General features: G+C 60.0%; 2 protein-coding genes across 2 annotated transcripts in view; both read left to right on the top strand.

Moving 5' to 3' along the window:
- Positions 1-5756: 5756 nt before the first annotated feature.
- On the top strand, positions 5757-6644 carry G0S2 (G0/G1 switch 2). Its single transcript, XM_037495977.2, has 2 exons — positions 5757-5881; positions 5992-6644. Exon 2 carries the CDS (start codon positions 6043-6045, stop codon positions 6349-6351), a length of 309 nt encoding a protein of 102 aa, XP_037351874.1. The 5' UTR covers positions 5757-5881; positions 5992-6042; the 3' UTR covers positions 6352-6644.
- Positions 6645-10241: 3597 nt separating this feature from the next.
- Positions 10242-20207, top strand: part of HSD11B1 (hydroxysteroid 11-beta dehydrogenase 1) — a 31488-nt gene continuing 21522 nt past the window's right edge. The window contains exon 1 of the mRNA XM_037496623.2: positions 10242-10361. The gene's annotated coding sequence lies outside the window, so the exon portion shown is untranslated. The remainder of the gene's footprint in view (positions 10362-20207) is intronic.

Here is a 20207-nt window from a genome sequence, read left to right as displayed (position 1 = left end):
ATGGGCAATGTTGCCACTGGGTAGGAATGCCAGCCAGTGTACTCTGTGACTTGGACTCCCTGTACCCGACGTTGTTCCCAAGGATGTGAAATAGCATAGTTAACTTGACTCGTATTGAAACCCATATTATGATGGACTGGAGAGAACATTCGGCTTTTGTCTGGAAGGTGCACTGTACACGATTGGTAAGGGCACCCCCCATATTCTTTGTAGGTATTCTTGCAGTGACCTAAGTTTTGATGGTAAAAGAAACAAAACAAGGTGTTTATAGGGTTAGTAATTGACAAAAGAGTTAAGGTGAGAGTGATAGGTGCTTTGCATCTGGCCTGTGGACACTCCGCGGTACTCCACAAGTGGGTAGTCTCAGTGGATCTTGAGACAAAGGTCTTTCTAACTTTGAATTTTTATATACAGGGTACTTAACTAGGTGAGATTTTGACAAGAAATGTGTATCTTAGTAGGACCCAGGTTATGACACCCACCAAGGCCGGCCCTTGAGCTAAATACTGAGCCTCACGGGATGAGGACCCGGTGGGGTACATAGCTCCTGCTTCAGCGGAGGCAGCGCAGGGCCTGGACCCTGCAGGTCAGGGTGATGAGAGACTGGCCCACTGTGTCCTTGACTCAGTCACTGTCTCCCCTGGGGACCTGCTGGTGCTCAGGGACCATCCAGACTGAATCTCAGATGAATACTTTGTCAGTCTCCACAGGCCCTGGTCACAGCGTGGCCACGTGCACAGGGCCAGCATTCGCTGCACTGTGGTTCTGCTTTTGGGTTTGTGTTTTCCTTTGCCAGGTCCAGCACCCAGTTGCGAGACTACCCGATAGGGTTGAAATAAAAATGACGGCTAAGTCTAGAAATCAGCCTCCACTGAGAACAACGGTGCCACAGGACCACGGCAGAAGCCCTGGCCTGACACTGTGAGGCCTCCCGTGGGGTGCGGACCAGATGCCAGGGCCTAGGCTCACAGGACGAGGGCATGGGCTCTGTTGCGACAAAGCAGAATGAAGGTGCAACCAGCAGGGCAGGAGGGACAGTTAGAAAAACGTGATTTCCTGGAAGCTGACAGAAAGGGATGCCCTGTTGCTAGACAAGGGGTGGGAGCTCCTGGTGTGGCGAGCAGAGGATCCTGGCTGGGCTGCTCACAGTCCCATTCCTGCCGGCACCTCCTCAAGCCTGCCTTTTCCGAGGCCCTCCTTCATGCTCAGTTCATGGGCCCTCCCTCCCCCACCCCAAGCCCTGCTCACCAGCCACCTGGTGAGCCCCATTCAGCCTTGGACTCCCGGCTGGGCAGGCCCCTCCTCCCTGGGCTTCCGTGACACCCGCCCCCAAGTGCAGTCCTTGCCGCTCTAAGTATGTCCCGGTGCACAAGGCTGTGCTGCCTAGGCTGTTAGCACTGCTTTCTCTGCGCCTCTGTGCCCCACGTGGCTGGATCTCCCCGAGTCAAGGACAGCTGTGTATCCTGCTTCATCTGTGCAAATGGACGTCAGCATTGGGCTGCCTTCCACAAGTGAGCTCAGACCCCACTAGAGTCTCCTCCGTCACTGAAGGAAGCAGTGGAGGCCAGGGCTGCAGTGGGGAACAGGAGCAGAGACAGTACCAGGCCACCCACGTGACCATGGCCTCCTCTGTGCCAGATGCACCGAGGCTTCGCAGGGCTCCCTCCGCTCCCACGCTCACTCAGCAGGGGCCTTGCCATCCTCCTGGTGCAGATGGCATGATGGGGACCAGAAGGTACAGTCGCTAGCCAGGTCCGACCCCGGCAGAGGAGTGGGGACTCAGAGAACCCCAGGTGTGCTGCTCTAAGCCTGGTTAGGGTCTGAGCCGGGGGCTAGTGCCCACTCACACTGGGAGCTCGCAGCTGGGCCCACAAGTGGGCACCAGGCCACAGCCGCCCCAGGTCCCCAGAGCATCCTGCACCCCAGCGGCTGTTGACCGTGGTGGCAGAGCCTGCAGAACACCACAGGGGGCAAGAACAAGCTTCAAAGCAGGTCTGCCCCTGGGAGGTGCTGTGTGGAGGCAATGCCTGGGAACAGCCAGGGTAGGGTAGGGGGAGGGGTCTCCTATGCCAGGCGCTAAGTTGGGAGTAGAAGTGAAAGGTGAGGCAGCTGGAGGAGGGCCAAGCTGGCTGCCAGGTTTGGGCAATTTAACCCCAGGCTCTGTGCCAAGGACAGGCCACTGGTGCTGAAAATAACCTCCCAAGGGAGACTCAGCTCTGCGTTTTGCAATCTCCTACCAGGACTGACTTTCAGGTCAGTGTAACTGCTGGGATTTGGCCCCAGGCTGACATGAGCACCCCGAAAGTTACCAGGATCCGGCCTTCCACAAGACTGGGCAGCCCTCAGGAGTGTGGCTCTCAGGGTGAGGCCCGGCCCTCGGCCGCAGCACCTGAAATTCACGGAAAGGAGAGGCCAGGCTGTCCTGGGAGGGGTGCCAGCTTTTCGGAGCCTACGGATGCAGGAAGAAGGTGGAGAGGGACGTCGAGACTTCAGGGAGACAGACAGGTGGGGAGGGGACAGAGTGAGGGGCCTACACCCCAGAATGCTGACCCAGCCAGTTTTTTTCTACATGCAGAGTCCAAGTGCCCGACCAGTGCCCAGTGAAAGGCCTGGCAGGAACCAGAGTTACTAGGGCGAAAAGGCATCTGGTAGGAAGCCCACCTAAGGGCGAGAATGAAGAAGCCCACTTAGGGGCAAAAATGAGGACCTGCTGATACCATCAGAAAACAACTGTTCCTCCTTACCTGCAAGCCCGGTTTCCCTCTTCCCATCCTATAAAAACCAGCCTTCCCCTGACAATAGGCGCTGCTTCACCGACCCCCACCTTGGGTCTGTGAAGTTCGCCTGGGAATGCAATAAAGCCCCCTTTTAAAGTTATTCTGTCATCCTCATCTTTCCCTCCTCATCTTCCCCTGCAGAACAATTCACCCAGCACAAAGTCACAGGCCTGAAACAGGCAATTCATAACCAAACTTTCATCTTCGCAGGGCTGCCTTGGTGCTGCTAGAGGCAGAGTGGAGGGCGAGGGCTAAATGCAGAAAACCACTGTTCCTAAGCCCAGGAGGCCCCTCTGGGCACCCAGCCCTGCCAGAGGCTGGCTAGCTCAGTCCCCGCTCCTGGCACTGCCCAGAAGGGGTGCCACAGCAGCTCTAGGGCCTCTGCAGGGCCCACCACATACATGGGTTTTCCTGGCCCTGTGGACACAGGGCACAACAGAACAAAGTCTGGTCCTTATGGCGCAGTCTTCCCATGGCAGGGCAGGCAGACAGGCAAGGCAAGAAGCGCCTGCAGTCAAGTCACACCTGAGTGCATGGGTACCAGGCTGGCTCTACGGGGAGGGTGGGCGGGGAAGTGGGGAGGCCTCTCCTAGGAAGAGCCTCAAGGCTCAATCCAGAGAACGGGTGAGATGGAGCTAAGAAGGCCCGAGGCTGTAGGAGCTGGCTCTGCACCCCAAAACGCCAGGGTCCCAGGATGCTCAGCTGAGAGACCAGGGGCTAAGGTCACCCATGTGACTCAAGATCATCCCTGATGTCTGAATGACGAGGAACTCTCACTGATGCACATGACGTGAGAGGATCACAAGGACCCAAGGGGGGTATCAGAGATTCCAACAGCTTGGTCATCTCTGCTCTGAGGTCCCTCTAAGCCCTCTCCCCCGGGAACACAGCGACTGGCAGCGAAATGAAACTAATAACTGGGGCTTAGGCATAACCAGCCCTCCCAGACACCTCTGTGCCAGGCCACGGTCGTCAGTGCACAGCTCCCAGCGAGTGCTAGCCCCTGCACTTCTGGACCCTGCCCGTGGGCCCCTCCAGATCATTCTCAGCAGACTGCTCTGGGTGTTCGTGTTTGGGAGAAAGGGTTTTGGAAAGAAAAAAACACACAAATTTTAAACTGGCCTGTCCTGTCTTCCTAGAAAGCAGGGAATGAAATGTTGGGGTGGACTCAAGGGCCGGATGTCCAGTGTCCCCATTCTGCCCCAAACCACCACAGTTTCAGTTCTGTGAAGTCCTGTGTCGTGGGAAAGCTGTCAGCCCTGTCCAAACAGGGACAGTAGGTCATGGACAGCTGGGTGACCACAGCTGCTGCCTGTGTCTGCCCCCGTGATGCAACTGGCCTCTACTTACCTCATGTGGCCCATAGGCGCAGCCAAAGCCTGCCTGACCCCCACCCTAGAAGCTGGGACCAGAAGATGGGACCCCCACTGAGCAAGGACCCACATCAAAAATTCCTAGCCTGTGCTGACCCCCCCCCCAGCCTCCTGGCCCCACCAGCGCCCCGAGCCCCACCGCCACCTGACCCAGGAGCCCCCTCCTCGGCGCCCCGCCCGCCCATCCAGCCCTCTCTGCCCAGCAAGCTGGTGGGCCTGGGCTAGGAGTCTGATTACTACAGGGAAGCGCATCTAATACCACAGATTCCAAGAAAGGGGAACCCCAGATAAATGACAGCCTTGGGGAGCTGAGGCTTGCATCTGGGTTAGACACAGGAGAGCTTACTGGCCAGTGGGGCCCAGAGGCAGGGGCCCGATACAGGGTGATGCGGGGACCACACACCAATGACCAGGGCAGGGGAAACTGAGGTGAGGGTCCCTGGGGCACATCCAGAGGCCACGTCCTGAGTGCTTACAGTGCCTGCGGCTCTAGGTGGTCCCGGAGCCGGAGACGCAGCAAAGACACCAAAGCTAACACCAAAGCTCCACAGCCTGGCCGCATGTGGAGCTGTCCACCAACCAAGGCAGGCAGTGGACACAGTACCGGGGCAGCTCCAGGTAGCTGGCTCATAGAGCCTGGCCTCAGGGGCTGGCAGCATCTTTAAAGTGGAGTGTCAGGGACTAGACCCTAAGGAAAGCCAGTGGCTCCAGCACCAAACACTGGGGCCTAAGCAGCGCTGTCTCCTAGCCCTCCACCCTGGCTCGGGGCTCACAAAGACCAACCGGCACTGGGTTGCATCACTGACCTTTGCCATTCTCTGGCCTGTCTGGCCCCCTCCTCCCCTGCCCTCTCCCTGGGGCTGCTGGCAGCCCTTTGCCCTATGCGGCTCCTCTCCCCAGCCTCCCGCCCGTCCCCATAACCAGAGGTCCACCAGGCACCCCACCGTGAATCCCGCAACTCAGCCGACTGGCCTTGGGCGCCCACCCAGAGAGGCTGTCAACTTGCAGCAGCAGCCCTGCCATTCCACGCCCTCCCCCCATGGCCACCTTCCTGCCCAGGCAGAAGGGGCACACAGGCAGCCCCTGCCTGGAAAGGTGTCCTGTGAGGGCTGCCAGAGCCCAAGCCCTGCCTGGGAGAAGGAAACCGGTTGGGCAGGAAGGGAAGCCCCAGGCTTTGGTCACCCAGGATCACTGTGATCCCCCACCTCCACCCCTGCAGAAATGGCAAGTCTTTACCCAAAAGCCAGACTTTGCAGTTACTGAGAAACCCCAGATGCCCTCCCTGGGGGTCCTCCTCCAGCTGCCGCAACAAGGGAAGCCGTGCCTCCCTCCCCCAACACACGCGCTAATGGAGTCGGTGGCAGGTTCCTCCCTGGGGCTGCGGCCTCCGGGCACCCCGCGGCCCCCCAGGTCCTGCTCACACAGCGCCTGCGTGCAGTGCTCGTGGCCGCTGCCCCTCCTCGCACGCGCCCCTCCCCACCGCTATCTCCCCTCCCCTCCCCTCCCCTCCCCTTCTCTCCTCTCCTCTGGCTTGGGCGCCCCAGCCCAGGCTGCGGGAGGCGGGGCTCCGGGAGAAGATATAAGCTGGCGGGGACTCCGCCGGTTGCCTGCTGCGGAGTCTCCACCTGGAAGAGCCGGGCGGCGGCGGGGAGGAGGCAGAGCAGAGCCCGCGCGGCGCCGACACCTCCGCGCTGACCGCCACTGTGCCGCGCCCGCCCCGCTGTCACCGAGGTGGGTCCCGCGGGAGGTGGGTCCGTGAAGGGCGCCCCAGAGCGCGCGGGGACCGGGGAGGGCGCGGGGACCCCGGAAAGCGGCTCAAGGTCCCGCCCACGCCCCTGCAGGTGCCGCCCGCCCCGCGCAGAGCCCCTTGCAGAGCCCCACGACCAACAGCCATGGAGACAGTGCAAGAGCTGATCCCGCTGGCCAAGGAGCTGGCGACGCAGAAGCCCAACCGCAAGCTGGTGAAGCTGTACGTGCTGGGCAGCGTGCTGGCCTTCGTGGGCGCCCTGCTCGGCCTGGTGGAGACCGTGTGCAGCCCCTTCGCCGCCGCCAGCCGCCAGCGTGAGCGGGAGGCTGCCCTGGCCGCGCTGCGGGACGCCCGCCAGCCTCCGGGCCTGCAGACACAGGCGCTGCTGGAGAAGGGCAAGCCAGAGGCCGTGCCGGCCAGCAGGGCCCCCGTACTCCGGCAGCACGCCTCCTAGGGATGCCGCATAGAGAGGCAGGAGAGAGCAGGAGAGGGGAGACAGCCAGTGGAGAGTGGAGAAGCCGACTTCCAGACTTGACCTGCGGGGATCCACCAGGAGTCTGGATGAGTTTGCTGCTGTGCAGCACCCCAGGGGTCAGCCCGAAGCCCTCCCCTCTGCCCCATGCCCTTCCACCGCACCGGGGTGGCGTGAGGAGACAGCTTTTTATATGATTACTATTACGAAGACCATCATTTTGCATTTTGAAATAAAACAAGTTTTATACTGTGTCTCCTGACCTGATTCCTGGGGCACAGGAGCCAGTGGGTGGCAGCGAGACTGGGCTGGTGGGCATCTGAGCAGAGGGGCCCCAGCTCCCCTGCCAAGTCCTCTACTGGCCACTTGGCCTATTGTCTGCTCACGGCAGTAGGCAGAGACTGGCCTGTAAGTCCTGGTGAACCGGTCTCTGAGCAGTGAACGCAGGACAGCTTGATCCTCAGCCAGGGGTGCCCAGGCCCACCCACCTGCCTCCTGGAGGCCCTGCCGCCATGCTGCTTTCCTCTCAGATGGGGTGGGGGTGGATGGTTGGGGGAAGAAAAGAGGAGTAAGAGAGGGGGAGTAAAGAGAGAGAAAACAGGAGTAAGGAGAAAGAGGGAGGCAGGAGGAAGAGGGAGGTGAGCTTGGCGAAGGCCAGGCCTGGCTCACGCAGCCTTCCTTCTTCCAGTCGGCTGGGCCCAGGGTCCAGAGGACAGTCTGGTTGTCCCACCCCTGAGCTCTGTTCCTCGGGAACCAGCTCACTCCTGGAAATAACTGATTTAGCTTGGCTAGGCTTCAGCACAGGAGGCAGGTCGGGTTCTGGCCTGCGCCAGCCTCCTGGGGGCGGGTAACCGGGCACCCGCGCGGGGGATCTGGCCAAACACGCCATCGGGCCAATGGCTGTGATCACACTCCGGCTCCATGGGTCGTCCCACGCCGCCATTATCTTGCCAGCTCTGATCCCGCCCACATTCCTGCCTCAGCCAAATGCCCCCTCTTGCCACTGCCAATGAAGGGCAGTGGCAGTGGGTGAGGTCAGGGGGCAGGAGGCCCACTCCAGGGAGATGGATGCAGCTGCTCGTCTCCCCTTTCGGAACCAGGAGATTCTGCTCCTTATTTAGACGCAGCCTCATCGACTGTGCCAGCCTCAGGCATGCCGGTCTCCCATCCAAATGCCTTTCCTGTTACGTCCATTTTCCCTGCTGCAACCACCCCTCCAGTGCCCGGCCCCAGCCCCTCCTGCGGACGCCTCCCTTCAGGCCTCTCTTCTCATCCCCTGGGGCACCCTGACAGAGCTCTGGGATCTGCCCCCATCTAGGCCCTGGCCCCTGCCTGCTCAGGCCCTGGCCTCCTTGTTGTTCCCAGTGCCTTCCCACTGGATGGCCCCCTCACCAGCCGGGGCTCTGGAACCATGACCCTCCAGGTCTCCAAGAGGTTTGCCCTCAAATCAGCCGGCAGCCAACCCCATGCTACCGCTTCTTACTTAATCCACAGTGCCTGATTTTTTTTTTTTTTTTTTTGGTATGCCTATACAGTTTTTACACATTTGCCTAAAAATACAGTTGACATCTATACATTACTAATCTAGAAAGTTGTGGTCATGTCTGCACCTGTTCAATCTGCCCAGCCCATCAAGGCCCAGCTTCTGAAATCTGTCCTCCAAAGAGAAGATTTTCCATCTGTTTTTCTTCCTAGTCTCATGCAGAGGAGCCAGGTACTCCGGGTTGCCAGCATGTTTACCTCCTAACTGACCTTCTCATTTCTCCGAACTCTTACAGACCAGTGCTCGGGGCCTGTGCCATGCGATTCAGACAGGGGCACTACAGATGGGGGTGCCCCTCGGGGCAAGCTTCCTGCACCAGAAACCAGGCCTTTTTGAGTTCAGAGAAATGATTGAGCCCCAGGCGCAGGGGAGTGCTTCATAAGTACCTGCTTGCTCAATTAGTCTCCTTATGAAGTCAGGGTGTGGACCTCAGTGGGAAGAGGGGCAATTTGGTCCCCAGGAGAATGCCTGGATCCAGTTCTGGTTGCCCAGCAGGGGAGAGGCCCGAAATGCTCCTCGGCCTTCCCGACTTAGGCTTGGGGTTTTCTCAGCAGCCGGGATGAGTGACAGCAGCCCATGTCCATCCTGTGGCGCTGCGGAGCCTAGAGAGCAGAGTGGGACTCTAAGCACCCCGCTGAGCCAGGCACCGAAGGGAAAACCCTGCCAGTGTCGAGGCCCAAAGGTCTCTATTCCAAAAGCCACCCTGGCAGAGACACCTGCTTAGATTCAGGTGACTGGGCAGACAAATGGGCAGAGAGCAGCTCACCTGCAGGACAGTGGGGAGCCCACTAGAGAGATATCCCATTGCCCACCTGCACCCGAAGGGCAGCCATATCGGCTCAGTCAAGTCCAGTGAAAGAGACTTATTTTGTGTGGCTTGAAACCAGTCTAGTAGGTACCCTAGTTTGCGGGAGGAAGACCTTCCTAGGTCACTGAGAAATCAGAGCAACTCAAACCACAGCAAGTTGCCTTAGGAAGCGTTTTACGAGCCCCTGCCGGAAGGCTTCCAGGCAGACTTTGGAGAAAGCCTTTCTGAACGTGGAAGGAAATTAGCCACACCTCCACCCGAGGTCCTCCTTCTCCTGGACTGAGGTGCTGACAAAGGGGACACTGAGTCACCAGGAGTCACATTCTCCATCTGTTAATTCACTATCCAGCCAAGATTTCACAAGGGCCTACTGCATGCCCAGCGTGTGGCTGGGAGCTGGGGGGTGGGGACCGCAGTGGACAGGCGCTGCATCAGGGCAGGACGGCACACTGGTCTCCGAGATTTGGGGACACCCACTTGGAGGAGGGGTCAGGGCCAGCACCTCTTGGGGGCATCCCCAGACATGCTTCGGAGACCCGTCTTTCTGTTTCCGCCAAGAGGGCCTCAGTCATCTCCACAGCTCTGTCTGCAATGTCCTCAAGCGCCCTTGTCGCCAGCTCCCGGTTCTGAAAGGAGAGACTTTTCCATCTGTTTTTATTCCTAGTTTCATGAAGAGGAGCCAGGCGCTCCGGTTGCCAGCATGTTTACCTCCTAACGCACAGAGGACACCCGGCCTCACGTGGGGTATTGTTCAAATGTCTGTCTTTTTTCTCATGAAATCTCCTGATTTGTATTTGATCCTGCGAAAACAAAAGAAAAAAGAAATGTCTTTTTTGTTTCACTCTTGGGTCTTCTCCAGAATTCTCTTGGGCAGTCTTCTGCAGGCTATTTTGGTTTGTCATCTGTTATCTGTGTCCAGTGCACCTTGAGAAGGAAGGTGGCTGAGGTGAGGCAGGCGGGAATCATCACTCCTATTATGGAGCCCCTAACCCAGGGGACCCCTCCCTCCTTCCTCTCATATGTCTACCTGTGGGATCAGCCCAGAGGTCTGTGGGTCACAAAGATGATTCCAGAAGGAGCTGACCATTGAGAAGTGGGTGCACAGGCAGGCCTGATCCAGCACTTTCCGCAGAGGCAGAGCCAGGGTCAGTGAGCGCTAAGCCAGGGTCAGTGAGCGCCCAGCGTGTTCATAGTTAACAACCGTCGTGCAAGTCCTCAGGGAAACCGGGAACACTACCCCGCACGTGGCCCTGGGCTGCCCCAGGGTCCTGTGTCCTGGGGGCACCCTGATGCCTGCCACCAGGACTGGTCCCCTGGCCTCCCTTTGGGGTGCCCTCTCCCAGCACCTCCTGACTGCAGGAACCCTCCAAGCGCAAAAGCCATCTTGCTTGGCCTGGGTTTCATCTTCTTGTATCAGGTGGCAGGCCAGCTGGTTCCTGCCCTGAATCAGGTCTTCTGGCTCCTCCCAGAAGCCAACCAACTTCTGAGCAGGAAACTGTGCCCCTCCCCAAAGAGTGGGAAACCGCAGAGGAAGAGAGAGATGAAACGGAAGGAAGGCGGAGGAGGAGGGAGCAGGAGGAGAGACGCAAGGACGAAGGACATCAGTGAGGAGACGTCAAGTCGGGGAGAGTCCCCAGCAAGGTAGGGCTTTTTAAAATTACATTCTGCCTAAAAGCACCCCGCTGTGTGCCGGTGCCTAGCGTGGGGTGGGCCTCAGAGGGACACCCCGAAATTGTGCATCTCCGAATAGACCAGAGGGTCAGGCTGAGGAGAGACAGCACCGCCAAGCGTGGTCACAGCCGCCACGGTGCCCGGGCTCTCGACACATGGGAGGGAGTGGGGCGCCACGGGAGGGGGTACCGTCCTGGATAGGCACCAGCCGATCCTTCTGGGACAGAGAGTTACATCAGAACCAGAAAGTTGCAAAAACAGTGTAAAAAATGTCTGCCTCTTGGAATTATTCAAAGATTGCCGGTCGCCAGCAGCTCGGAAAGTGGCTTGAAAGCGATGACAGAGCAAGAACAGGCTGTGCTGAGTGTAGGGCCCCCGCTTGGCTGTGCACCCATCAGCCTCAGCGCACGTGTTCCCCCAGGCCTGGTGCTGGCTCGCTTCTCTCCAGGGTAGCTGGATCAGCCCCTGCGCCCCTCACCTGGGCCTGAACACCCCTACGCTGGGGATGCCTGGCTTGGGGCTCAGGTAGAATCCGAGGCCCCTCTATGAGGTCAGCCTCGCCACTGCCCGGCCCCAGGACCTTCCTCACCCCCCACAGAAGGGCTGCCCAGAAGGCTGGCTTCTAATCGACTCTTAAGAAGGATTAAAATAGTTCCGGCTCCACATAGCATCTGCAGTTTTCATGACAGTTGGCTGTGCAGAGCCAGCGCCCCCGGCTTCTCCAGCAGAACTTAGCACTCCCAGGGACACCCTTGCGGGGCACCCATCTTTTTTTTTAGTGCTGTATTTCTCCCTGGGGCTTGTGTGAGTAAGCTTTGGGGAGGGGGTGGGAGCAGGGAAGAGGTAGGAAGATGCTCACCTCTGCTTGCTGCCAAGATCGGAAAGGATTGCCTTTCCCTCTTGAGGGTGAGACAAAAATAAACCTCCAAATCCTCTTTCTTTACACGCATGTCAGCAGCGCCACCGAGCCCCGCTGCATCTAGTTTCTGAGCTGGAACATATCTTAAAGGTAATGTCCCATAGTTACCAGGGGAAGGGATTGCAGACAAGACAGGGGGCACTGCCCAAGGCCACAGAGAGTTCAGGAGTGCAGAGGACACGTGTGCATCACGGCCCTCTCTGGCACGCAGCCTTGCAAGGCACCACCCAGATGGTGCAAGACAGAGGGCCAGGGCTCGCCGGGTGCTGCTGGTTAAATGAAGCATCGACAGAAAGATGCTCAGGGACCTGCCTGTGGGGACGGCACAGGAAACAAGACCCTGTAGGCGAGAGGGCTGGCAAGAGGGGCGGAGAGGAGAGCAGGGACTTAGGAAGCCCGTCCTGAGGGGACACCCATGTCACAGGCTGCAGATGGGAGCACCCCAGCCTCAAGGCCTCCCCGAGAGGCCCCCGAGAGAGGAAGATACGTAGGTCTGTGGCTCTGCCTGGAGGCCTAGGGCCAAGTTCCAGACACTGTGGATACTCACAATGCAGGGACAGTGCCCCCCATGCATCCCAGGGATCCTGTTGTGGCCAGCTTTGTTGGGGTGCTGTTTCCAGCCCCCTGGCCGTCACATGCCCTCCCCTCTGCAGGAGAACCCCCCATCACTGTGACCCCAGCTTCCCTTCGAGCCTGAGCTCAGCACCACTTCCTCCCTAAGTCTGTTCCGGGCATGGCTGGCGAGAGCCCAGTGGTGCTCCCCAGCACCCTGCAGTGCTCCCCAGTGCCCAGTAGTGCTCCCCAGAATCCCTGTGTCCCATCCCAGGATGTGATCACAGATGATGTGGTATGGCCTCCATGTGCTGCCCCTGCAAACTCACCACCCCTGTGAAGAAGGACATCAGTGTTCCTGCACCCACAGCTCCAGGCCTATAGGAACGCCCCCCCAAATTTGGAAACATGGAGGACTGAACAATTGAAATGCTCCCCCTCCTTTTCTTCCACAAAACAATTTAATGAAAAGTCTTGTTTCCGTGCTCTTGACTCTGGTCTTCGGGGGCAAAGGGGCCGTGGCAAGCCCCATAGCAGGACCGAAGGTGACGCCACAGCCTCCCAGGCAGACGTGGCTGCAGGACAAACACACACTGTCCTGCTTCCTGGCACACACGCTGGTTCTGCAGCCCCGGCGGAACCAGGCAAGGCCCCAGGGACACAGCGGTGGCTTCCAGGCTGAGGGAAAGTGGACGGCCCTGATGAGCAGAGGGGCCAGCGGGAGGCCACCACACCTGCGGAGCTGGAGAGCCAGAGGGGCACCCAGGAGGGAAGCCCCAGGCACATCCCTCCCCTTCTAACAGAAGAAGGGATGCTCATTTTCTGGAGAAACTGCCTGAGGAAGCTGGAAGCTTAGCCAAGAGAGAAACGCCACCCCCCACCCCCGCCCCGCACCCCTCCTCGACTCTGTGCCCCGGGGTGGCTTACACTGCTCCTCTCAGCCTGCCCAGCCTAAGGGTACCTGGCCAAGGGAAAAGACACTGACAGCTGGGCCCCGACAAGACGGTGAAGAGCCAGCCCGACATTACCCACACACGTCCAGCGGCCGGGGGGGGCCAGACCTGGGGCGAGGCCTGAGCAGGGAAGATGGAAGCCTGGCAGAGGGGCCGAGACACTAGAGGGATCCACAAAGAACCTCCTCGAAGCATGTCCCCCACACCACCCCGGAGCCAGGGGCCATGTGAACAAGTGCCGGGAAACCCCTGTCTAGAAAAGGGGGCTGGAGAGCTGCAACAAAGCACTTTAAGCCAAACTGGACCTCTAGAGAGTGGAGCGATACGCTGAGAAACCCTGACGGCATTCCAGAGGCACCGGTGAGGCCTGTCCAGACCAGCCTAGGGTGGTGGCACAGGCTCTTCAAGATGGGAACAGAGAACGGGAAGACATGGACCAAACAAAAAAGGCCCCAGAATGAAAGATTTGAATGCCCACGTGGAAAGGGCGGCTTGCCTGATGCCACAGTAAGAAAGTCCCCCCTAGTCCATCATTGGGAGTAGAAGCCCAGGACTACACGGGCCCAAAGTTCTAGAGAGAGACAGTTCACAGCCCACAGGTTGGGGGTGCAGGCTCCTGGCCAGCGGGCAGCGTCCTCAGCCCAGAGAAGGGGATCCTCAAGCGGAACCGTTCCCAGCCAGGGGACTGGGGGAGAGAGGCACGGGGGTTTAGGTCCCCGCCTCTCCCGCTGCCCCAGGCCTAGCAGCAGATGCTAAATGCAGACCTGCCCTCCACCACCCACACCCTGTTCACCAGGAAGGCAGGCAGGACAGAGAGCAGCAGGCACTCCCAGCAGCCAAGTGCACGTGCGGGCACTAGAGTCAGGGTCCTCAGCCACCGTCCGAGGTGGGCCCAGGAGGAGGCCAGAGCCTGGCAGGTGCCGCCACTGAGCAATGGGGTCCCTCCGAACCCTGAGAATGGATGTGGTGACACCCCCGGAGCTGAGGGTCCGAACTGCAGGCAGGCATAGCAATGTGTTTGCAGAAGAGCAGCATTCAAGCATCCCACGTAGGAACTCGATTCTAAAAGGGCAGAATCCAGAAAGAGCCATTAAAAGCGTGTTGTTCAAAAATGTGGAGCTGATTCTCAGAAGAGAAAAAAATGGGACTTTAGAGAAGAGTTGCCCCACGGGATGGGACACGAGGGCAGCTGCGCCCTTCAAACCCGAGGCCCATGTGACCCCAAACCCTCCTCCCATCTGGGACTCGTAACCATTAGACTTCTTTTTAAGAAACAAAACAGAAAAGGCCTTAGTCCTCAAGGCGGGTGTCTACCAGGGACGCTGTCCTCCCCGTGCCCACCGGAGTACCCCCCCCCCAACCCCCGCACCGGTCGCTAGGTCCCCTGGACTCTCACAGGCTTCAGAATCACCTGGAGCCTTGTGAGTGCTGTCCTGGGTCCCACCCTCACTGGCTCTGACTCCACAGGCCCTGGGACCAGGAACCTGCCCTGGGCCAAGGCCATTTGGTTCTGGGGCTGGCACAGTTGGGGACCTCAGCGAGAGCACATGTGGGTGTGTCTCGGTGGGTGTGGTGTGACTGTTTGCACGTAGATGTCAGTGTGTCTGCGTCCCTCTCTGAGCATGGGGATGCCCCTGACTGTTGGAAGCCAGCTCCAAGGACCCCTGGGCCTCCAGGCCTTCCAGCCCTGCCTGAGCCTCGCTCCTGGCCCAGGAGCGCCCTCTGCGGGCAGAAGTCAGCTATAGCCCTTGGCCTTGGCCTGGGCGTGACCCTTCCTTCCCTTCTGCACATTCCTGGGTCTCCCTGCCCTCCAGCTCCCAACCAAGCCCTCCAGCTCCCAACCACGCCCCACAGCCCAACCCTCAGCTCCGCAGGCTCTTCCCACAGCAGAAGTCATGCACGGCCCAGCTCAGCGTCCACACTTTGAGAAAATGCCTAAGATCCAGGGTGAAGGTGCTGGGGCTCCCAGGGCCTGTTCTCCGCTTCCTGCCGGCCCCCACTCTGCGGCCTCCCCCACCCCTTCACCCTTCCTGCCACACCAAGCCTCTGAGACCTCCATGTGGGCTTCAGAACAGAGGCTGCTTCTCCTTGAGACCCAGCCGCCGGCCGCTGGCCTCCCCAGGCCGCTTCTCCTGTCCCTCCTTTGAGGCTGCTCTCACGGTGGCCCCGGGATGCTGGAGCAATGTTGCCCTCATTTAGAAAGACACAGCGGCCCAACCGGGAGCTGCTCGTGCCAAATTGGGCCTGCTGTCCACCCAGGGGCCGGCATGTCTGGAGGGCCATCCACCCTCAACGGAGCCACTAGGCCTCCCAAGGCCCTGCCCAGGCCTGAAGGAGGGCGACCTGGCACGCCCTTCTGCTCTCAGCTGGAAACATCTCTGTCCCCCACCTGCCAAAGCTTCATTTTGTTGGTTTTTTCAGGGCTCCTTTCTGTCTGCCACATGGGCCCTGACCAGGAGACCAGCCATGCCCTCCAGGCCTAGCGGAGTGGGAAGACAGGCAGGGCACCCGGGTAGGAGGGGCACCCCATGCTTGGGGAGCCTTGGGGAGTGCCCCGCGCTTGGAGAGCACCCTGCATCTGGGGAGCAGCCTGTGCTTGGGGATCACCCTGCATTTGGGGAATACCCCAGGCTTGGGGAGCACGCCCCTGGGTCCAAGTGTGCCCCGCTGGGTCCGAGGGAGGCTAGAAAGCTTCCTGAGGGATAAGGAGTGGGAAGGAGGAGGGATTTCGAAATCTCTGAGGCCCTCACAAAGCTGAACTGTGCCGTGGGCCTGGCGCTTATCCCAGGAATGAGGGAGGCTGCGTGGGGAGCTGGGGGTGGGGGGTGGCCTCTGTGTGGTCGGTCGGGGGGTGGTCGGGGTCCATCCCACAGCCTCATGCTCTTCGTGGCTTCACCAGTTCCTTAGGGTGTCCTGTGTTCTTTGCTAGTTCCTGTTTCCCAGCCTCTTTTTTTCAGTAAGTGGATTGGAGATTAGAGGCAGTGGCCTCAGCGGTTCATGGTGGGGAGAAAGTTCCAGGGTTGCGGGCAGGCAGGAGGGTCCTGGTCTCCATCTCAGTACCCGGGAGGGGTCTGAGAAGTAGAGGGGCAAGAGCACCAGAGGACGCAGGCCAGTAGGCGGCTCCAGCGAGACCAGGAGGCAGAGTGGAGGGCTTGCTGAGTAATGGAGGGTCACAGCAGGTCTCAGTGGGAGCCTAGATAGAGCCTTCTGGGTCCACAGTGTCCGGGAGACTGCTGGAGTCCCTGGTGGAGACAGACCCGAGGAGATGTGAGCTCATGAGCCACCCCCACCAGCCCAGGGCACCTGCCCAAGCGTGAGGGATGCGTGTCCACCAAGCGCTGGCCAGATGGACATCAGGGCAGTGCTGCCCACCAGCTGCCCAAAGCGGGGACGCTCCAGCATCAGCCCCGCAAGCGGGCCATGGAGCGAGGCCTCTGCATGTGGACTCAGTGGGACTGGGGGCTCTCAGAGCCAGGAGCCAGGGGCGTAGACTCGAGGCCACAGCACAGGTGACCAGGGCAGGGAATGGGTGCAGCTATGGGGTGAGACGCGTCTTCTGGGGTGGTGGGCTGTTCTAGGCTGGCCTGTGGGGTGGCCTCCCTGCTCTGTGAGTTTATTTAAAATCACAGACTTGCACTCTTCTGGTATCTGAGGGAGGGAGGCCCCCGCATACGCACGGGGAGGGGCACTAGGGCCCCGGAGGCAGGGGGCGGCTTGCTCAGGGAAGGCCAGGACAGAGGCTGCAGTGGTCAAAGAACCCAGAGGGAAAAGAAGGCGGGGAGGGGGGGGGGGGGGGGAGAAGGCCCACAACACAGGGACCCAGGACAAGGAAGGCAGATGTTGGGGGCAGGGGGAATGGGCGCAGGGGTGCCCAGGAGCCAGGTCCATGTCAGGGCGGGGTCCCTGTCACGTTGCTGCCAGGGACAAGGCCCCTCCCAGCCAGCAAGCACTGCTGGAGGGAGAGCAGGAGCCTCTGAATTTTCCAAATAAGGCTACAAGGGAACCTGAAAGGTCAGGGGCAGGCTGCAAGGAGGGGCGGGGGATCAGGCCTTGTGGTGGTGGGAGGTCCTGCTTCCCTCTGTGGCTTTCTCCCCACCCCGCCCCCAGCCTTGGGGAGCTGCTGTGTGGAAGGGTTTGCAGTTTCCCAAACACACCACTCTCCCTCACGCTCCTATCCTCCCTCCCTGCATGCACTTCTGTCCGTGGAATGTTCTAGAGCCCATGACCTTGCCCACTCAGGCTCCCCTTTCCCTCTTCCCCGGCAGGGCTGTCCTGCCCTGCTTCCCACCAGCTCAGGCACCTGTCCACTGAGGCCAGGCCTGGTGATTTCCTACCTGTTTCAGCCACAGATGCACCACCCAGCGAGCGGCTGCTCCCTGCACATCTTTGTACTGGCCACCTTCTAGGCTTGGAGAGCACTTGGTCTTGAGAGTTCCTACAACCTGCCCCTTCCACGTCCTAAATAATTAGTCAGGGAATCTCCACTCGGACATACGTGGTCCACCTCCTCTCCCTGCCTGGGCCTGCTGGGGCCTCTGTGGCTGGAGGGCAGGGGCAGCAGGGGCTGCTGGGCAGTGGAGGGCAGTGGGGGCCAGTGGGAGGATGGTGGTGGGGTCTCGGCCCTGCTCAGGAGCTCCTGCTTCCCAGCCAGCAGATCTGTGTCCCCGGGGGCAGCACGGGTCACGGCCGCCGCACACAGACCCTCCGTGGCGCTGCTCTAAGTGTGCGGGGCAGTATCCACGGTTACTGAGGACTCACACCTCACCTACGTCCTGTGCTTCTGTTTGCCAATCTACATCCCCAGTCCCTGAGCAGTAGTCAGGACATCCCAAGTCCCGCACCCTCTGGACCCTGCTTTGCTGGCTAGAGCCGGACCAAGGCCCAGAGGGGGTCACCCTTCCCCCACTCACTGGAATGCAGGTGCACTGCTCTGCTGTCCCTCCTGAGCAGCCAGGCCAGCAAGAGCCTGGAACAGGCCGCAGCCCGAGCCCAAGCCTCCCTCAGCAGACCTTGCCCTTGCCCAGCGCCGCGCTGTCCAGGGGGCTGCCCACCAGGCCCCTGCCAACCCAGTGCCGGGCGGGGACAAGGCCTTGGTCCTGCTCCTCTTCAGAGCCCGGGTCCTGCAGGTGAGGCATGGGGTAGAGCGTGGGGCAGGGCATGGGGCATGTTCGGATGGAAGGGCTGCTGTGAGGAGGAGGCGGGCAGGGGACGAGGCCGAGAGGCAGGGAAAGTAATCTAAAATGAAGGCATCTCCACGGCTGGGCCGGATTCAGAGGCCGTGTCCAGACACAGGCATGCCTCAAAGTCCGGCCCGAACCTGATGGGAGGGGGCAGTGGGCAACATGCCGAGATCCTCACCGTCTTGAGTATCAGTGGGGTTGTCCCCAGGAAAGGACAGAGTGGGCTCCTCTAGGATCCTGGCAGTCTCCCTCTCCTGCAGATGACTGCTGTCCTGGAAGGTTCTTGTCATTAGGCCCCTGCCACCCTGCGCATGGGGCCAGCCACCTGGAGAACCATCACTGCCTGTCCCCTCGGGGTCTGCAGAGACCCTCGGCACCCACCGGTGCTCTGCAGCCCAAGACTGGAACCTGTTGGTGGGCTGGGAGCCCTCTCTGTGTGGGGCTGAGAGCCAGGGCACACTCCGGGGGCCAGTCAGGGCACACTCCAGACCCAATCCTGCCCTGAACTGCACATGGTCAGAGCAAGGCAGGAAGCCAGATGGTTGCTGTAGCAACTGTAGGACCTGGCGGGGCCGGGGCAGGTGAAGGACACAGCACCCAGGCTAACTTAGGAGAGTGCACCCCCAGGACCCCTGGGGCTTGCGAAAGTCCAGACATTTCACAACCACCTGGACGCTACTGGCCTGCCCTCTTCACATCTCATGGTGATCCCCAGGCTTTAAGACACCGGGGATATGCAGCTTTGCATGTGCCTTGAGCAGAACGGAATCTGTCTTGGCTTTTAATACATCATGGCCAAGGTCACGTGGCACACCCACGGACGGAAAAATGTCTCTGAGATCCTCAATTTAGAGACTGTAAAGGGCTCCTCGAACCAAGCAGGAGAGGGAGCCAAGGCCAGATGCCGGCCCACCAGAGGCCTTGCCTCTCAGCTGGAAGGACGACGTCTCATTCCAAGAAACCCCATGTCAGCGCTTCCTTTCTTCTGCTTGGTGGGAAAACCTCGGCTGAAGGGTTAAGTTGGTTTCAGACTTTAAGAGGCTAGAGGGGAGAAAGAAAAAATAAGTTATCTGCCCTCCCTGAGATACAGCTTGCTAGGCACAGCCTGGAGCTGAGCGCCGGGGCCAGCCAGAGCTGCCCAGCCGCCAGAAGAGAGGCCGCTCGGCCACCTCTCGCCACCCCGGGGCCCAGTGCCTCAGCCAAGTCCATGTTCCTGCCCTCCCCGCCGTGGCTGAGATAGGCCCACTCGCCCCTTCTGCCCACGTTACCTCTGTCCTTGGGGGCCAGCTACCTCCTGGCCCTCGCGGCGGCACAGTACTGTGCTCGCCCCTGACCCCAACACACACTCCGGCCTCCACAGGCCCGCTCGGGAACAATAACCATGAGGTCACCTCTGATTCATCTGTTTGTGGGGTTCGTGCAGGTGTCTGTTTGGGCTGAAAAGTGTCTTTTCAGGCAGCACAATGTCTGACTTTCCGGACAACAATCGACAATGGTGGGAGCAGTTGTTCCGCCCGTGGCCGCGCCGTGGCCCCCTCTCCAGGCGCCCTCCATGCGCCTGCGATGCCCTTCCTGGGATGCTCAAAGCCCACCACATCCCTCTGTGTCCCATCACCTCAGCATTGTCACATCCTGAAGCAAAGGCTCTCAGCGCCACCTGATCTCCCTGCTCAGAGGGCGGCCCTAGGAAGAAGGCATCTGTGTCCTCAGAGCGCAAGTCTGGCCTGAGTGACTCCAGAGCCAAAAGCCACATCCGGGCGTTGACAGCTGTGGAGCTGCCCACCGGGTCCCCAGCTGCCGCTGCTCTCGGCCTCCAGGCTCTTCATTGTTTTCTGGAGTGAACTTCACAGCTGTGGGCCTTTGTTGACAATCATTCCCTCCCCTCCCAGCCCTGCCTGGTTCTCTTATCTGAAGAGAATCTCAGGGCTCTTCCTGTTTCAGTGGGGTCCTGGCTCAGAGAGCTGTCATCTCTGTGGGGGACCCCTCCCCCTGCACCTGTGCCTGCAGCCCTGAGGCCCAGCCTTCCCTTCTCCAATCCACCAACCCCTTCCCAACTGGCTCACCCTCTCCTGGTGACCACAAACTGGTCTTAGGATCCAAAAGTTCATTTTGTAGTCGTCTTTCTTCCGTCTGTTTTCTGTACACAGCACGTGACTGTGAAATCCGCTGTTTATCTTTCCTCACATAATGGAGAATTAAGAAATGTCCCACT

This window comes from Talpa occidentalis, unplaced genomic scaffold (assembly GCF_014898055.3).
Source record: "Talpa occidentalis isolate TD23 unplaced genomic scaffold, MPIMG_talOcc4v2.1 talOcc4.8, whole genome shotgun sequence".
NCBI lineage: Eukaryota > Metazoa > Chordata > Mammalia > Eulipotyphla > Talpidae > Talpa > Talpa occidentalis.
The sequence above is the reverse complement of the archived record's forward strand: the minus strand, read 5'-3'. Positions and strand labels throughout refer to the sequence as shown.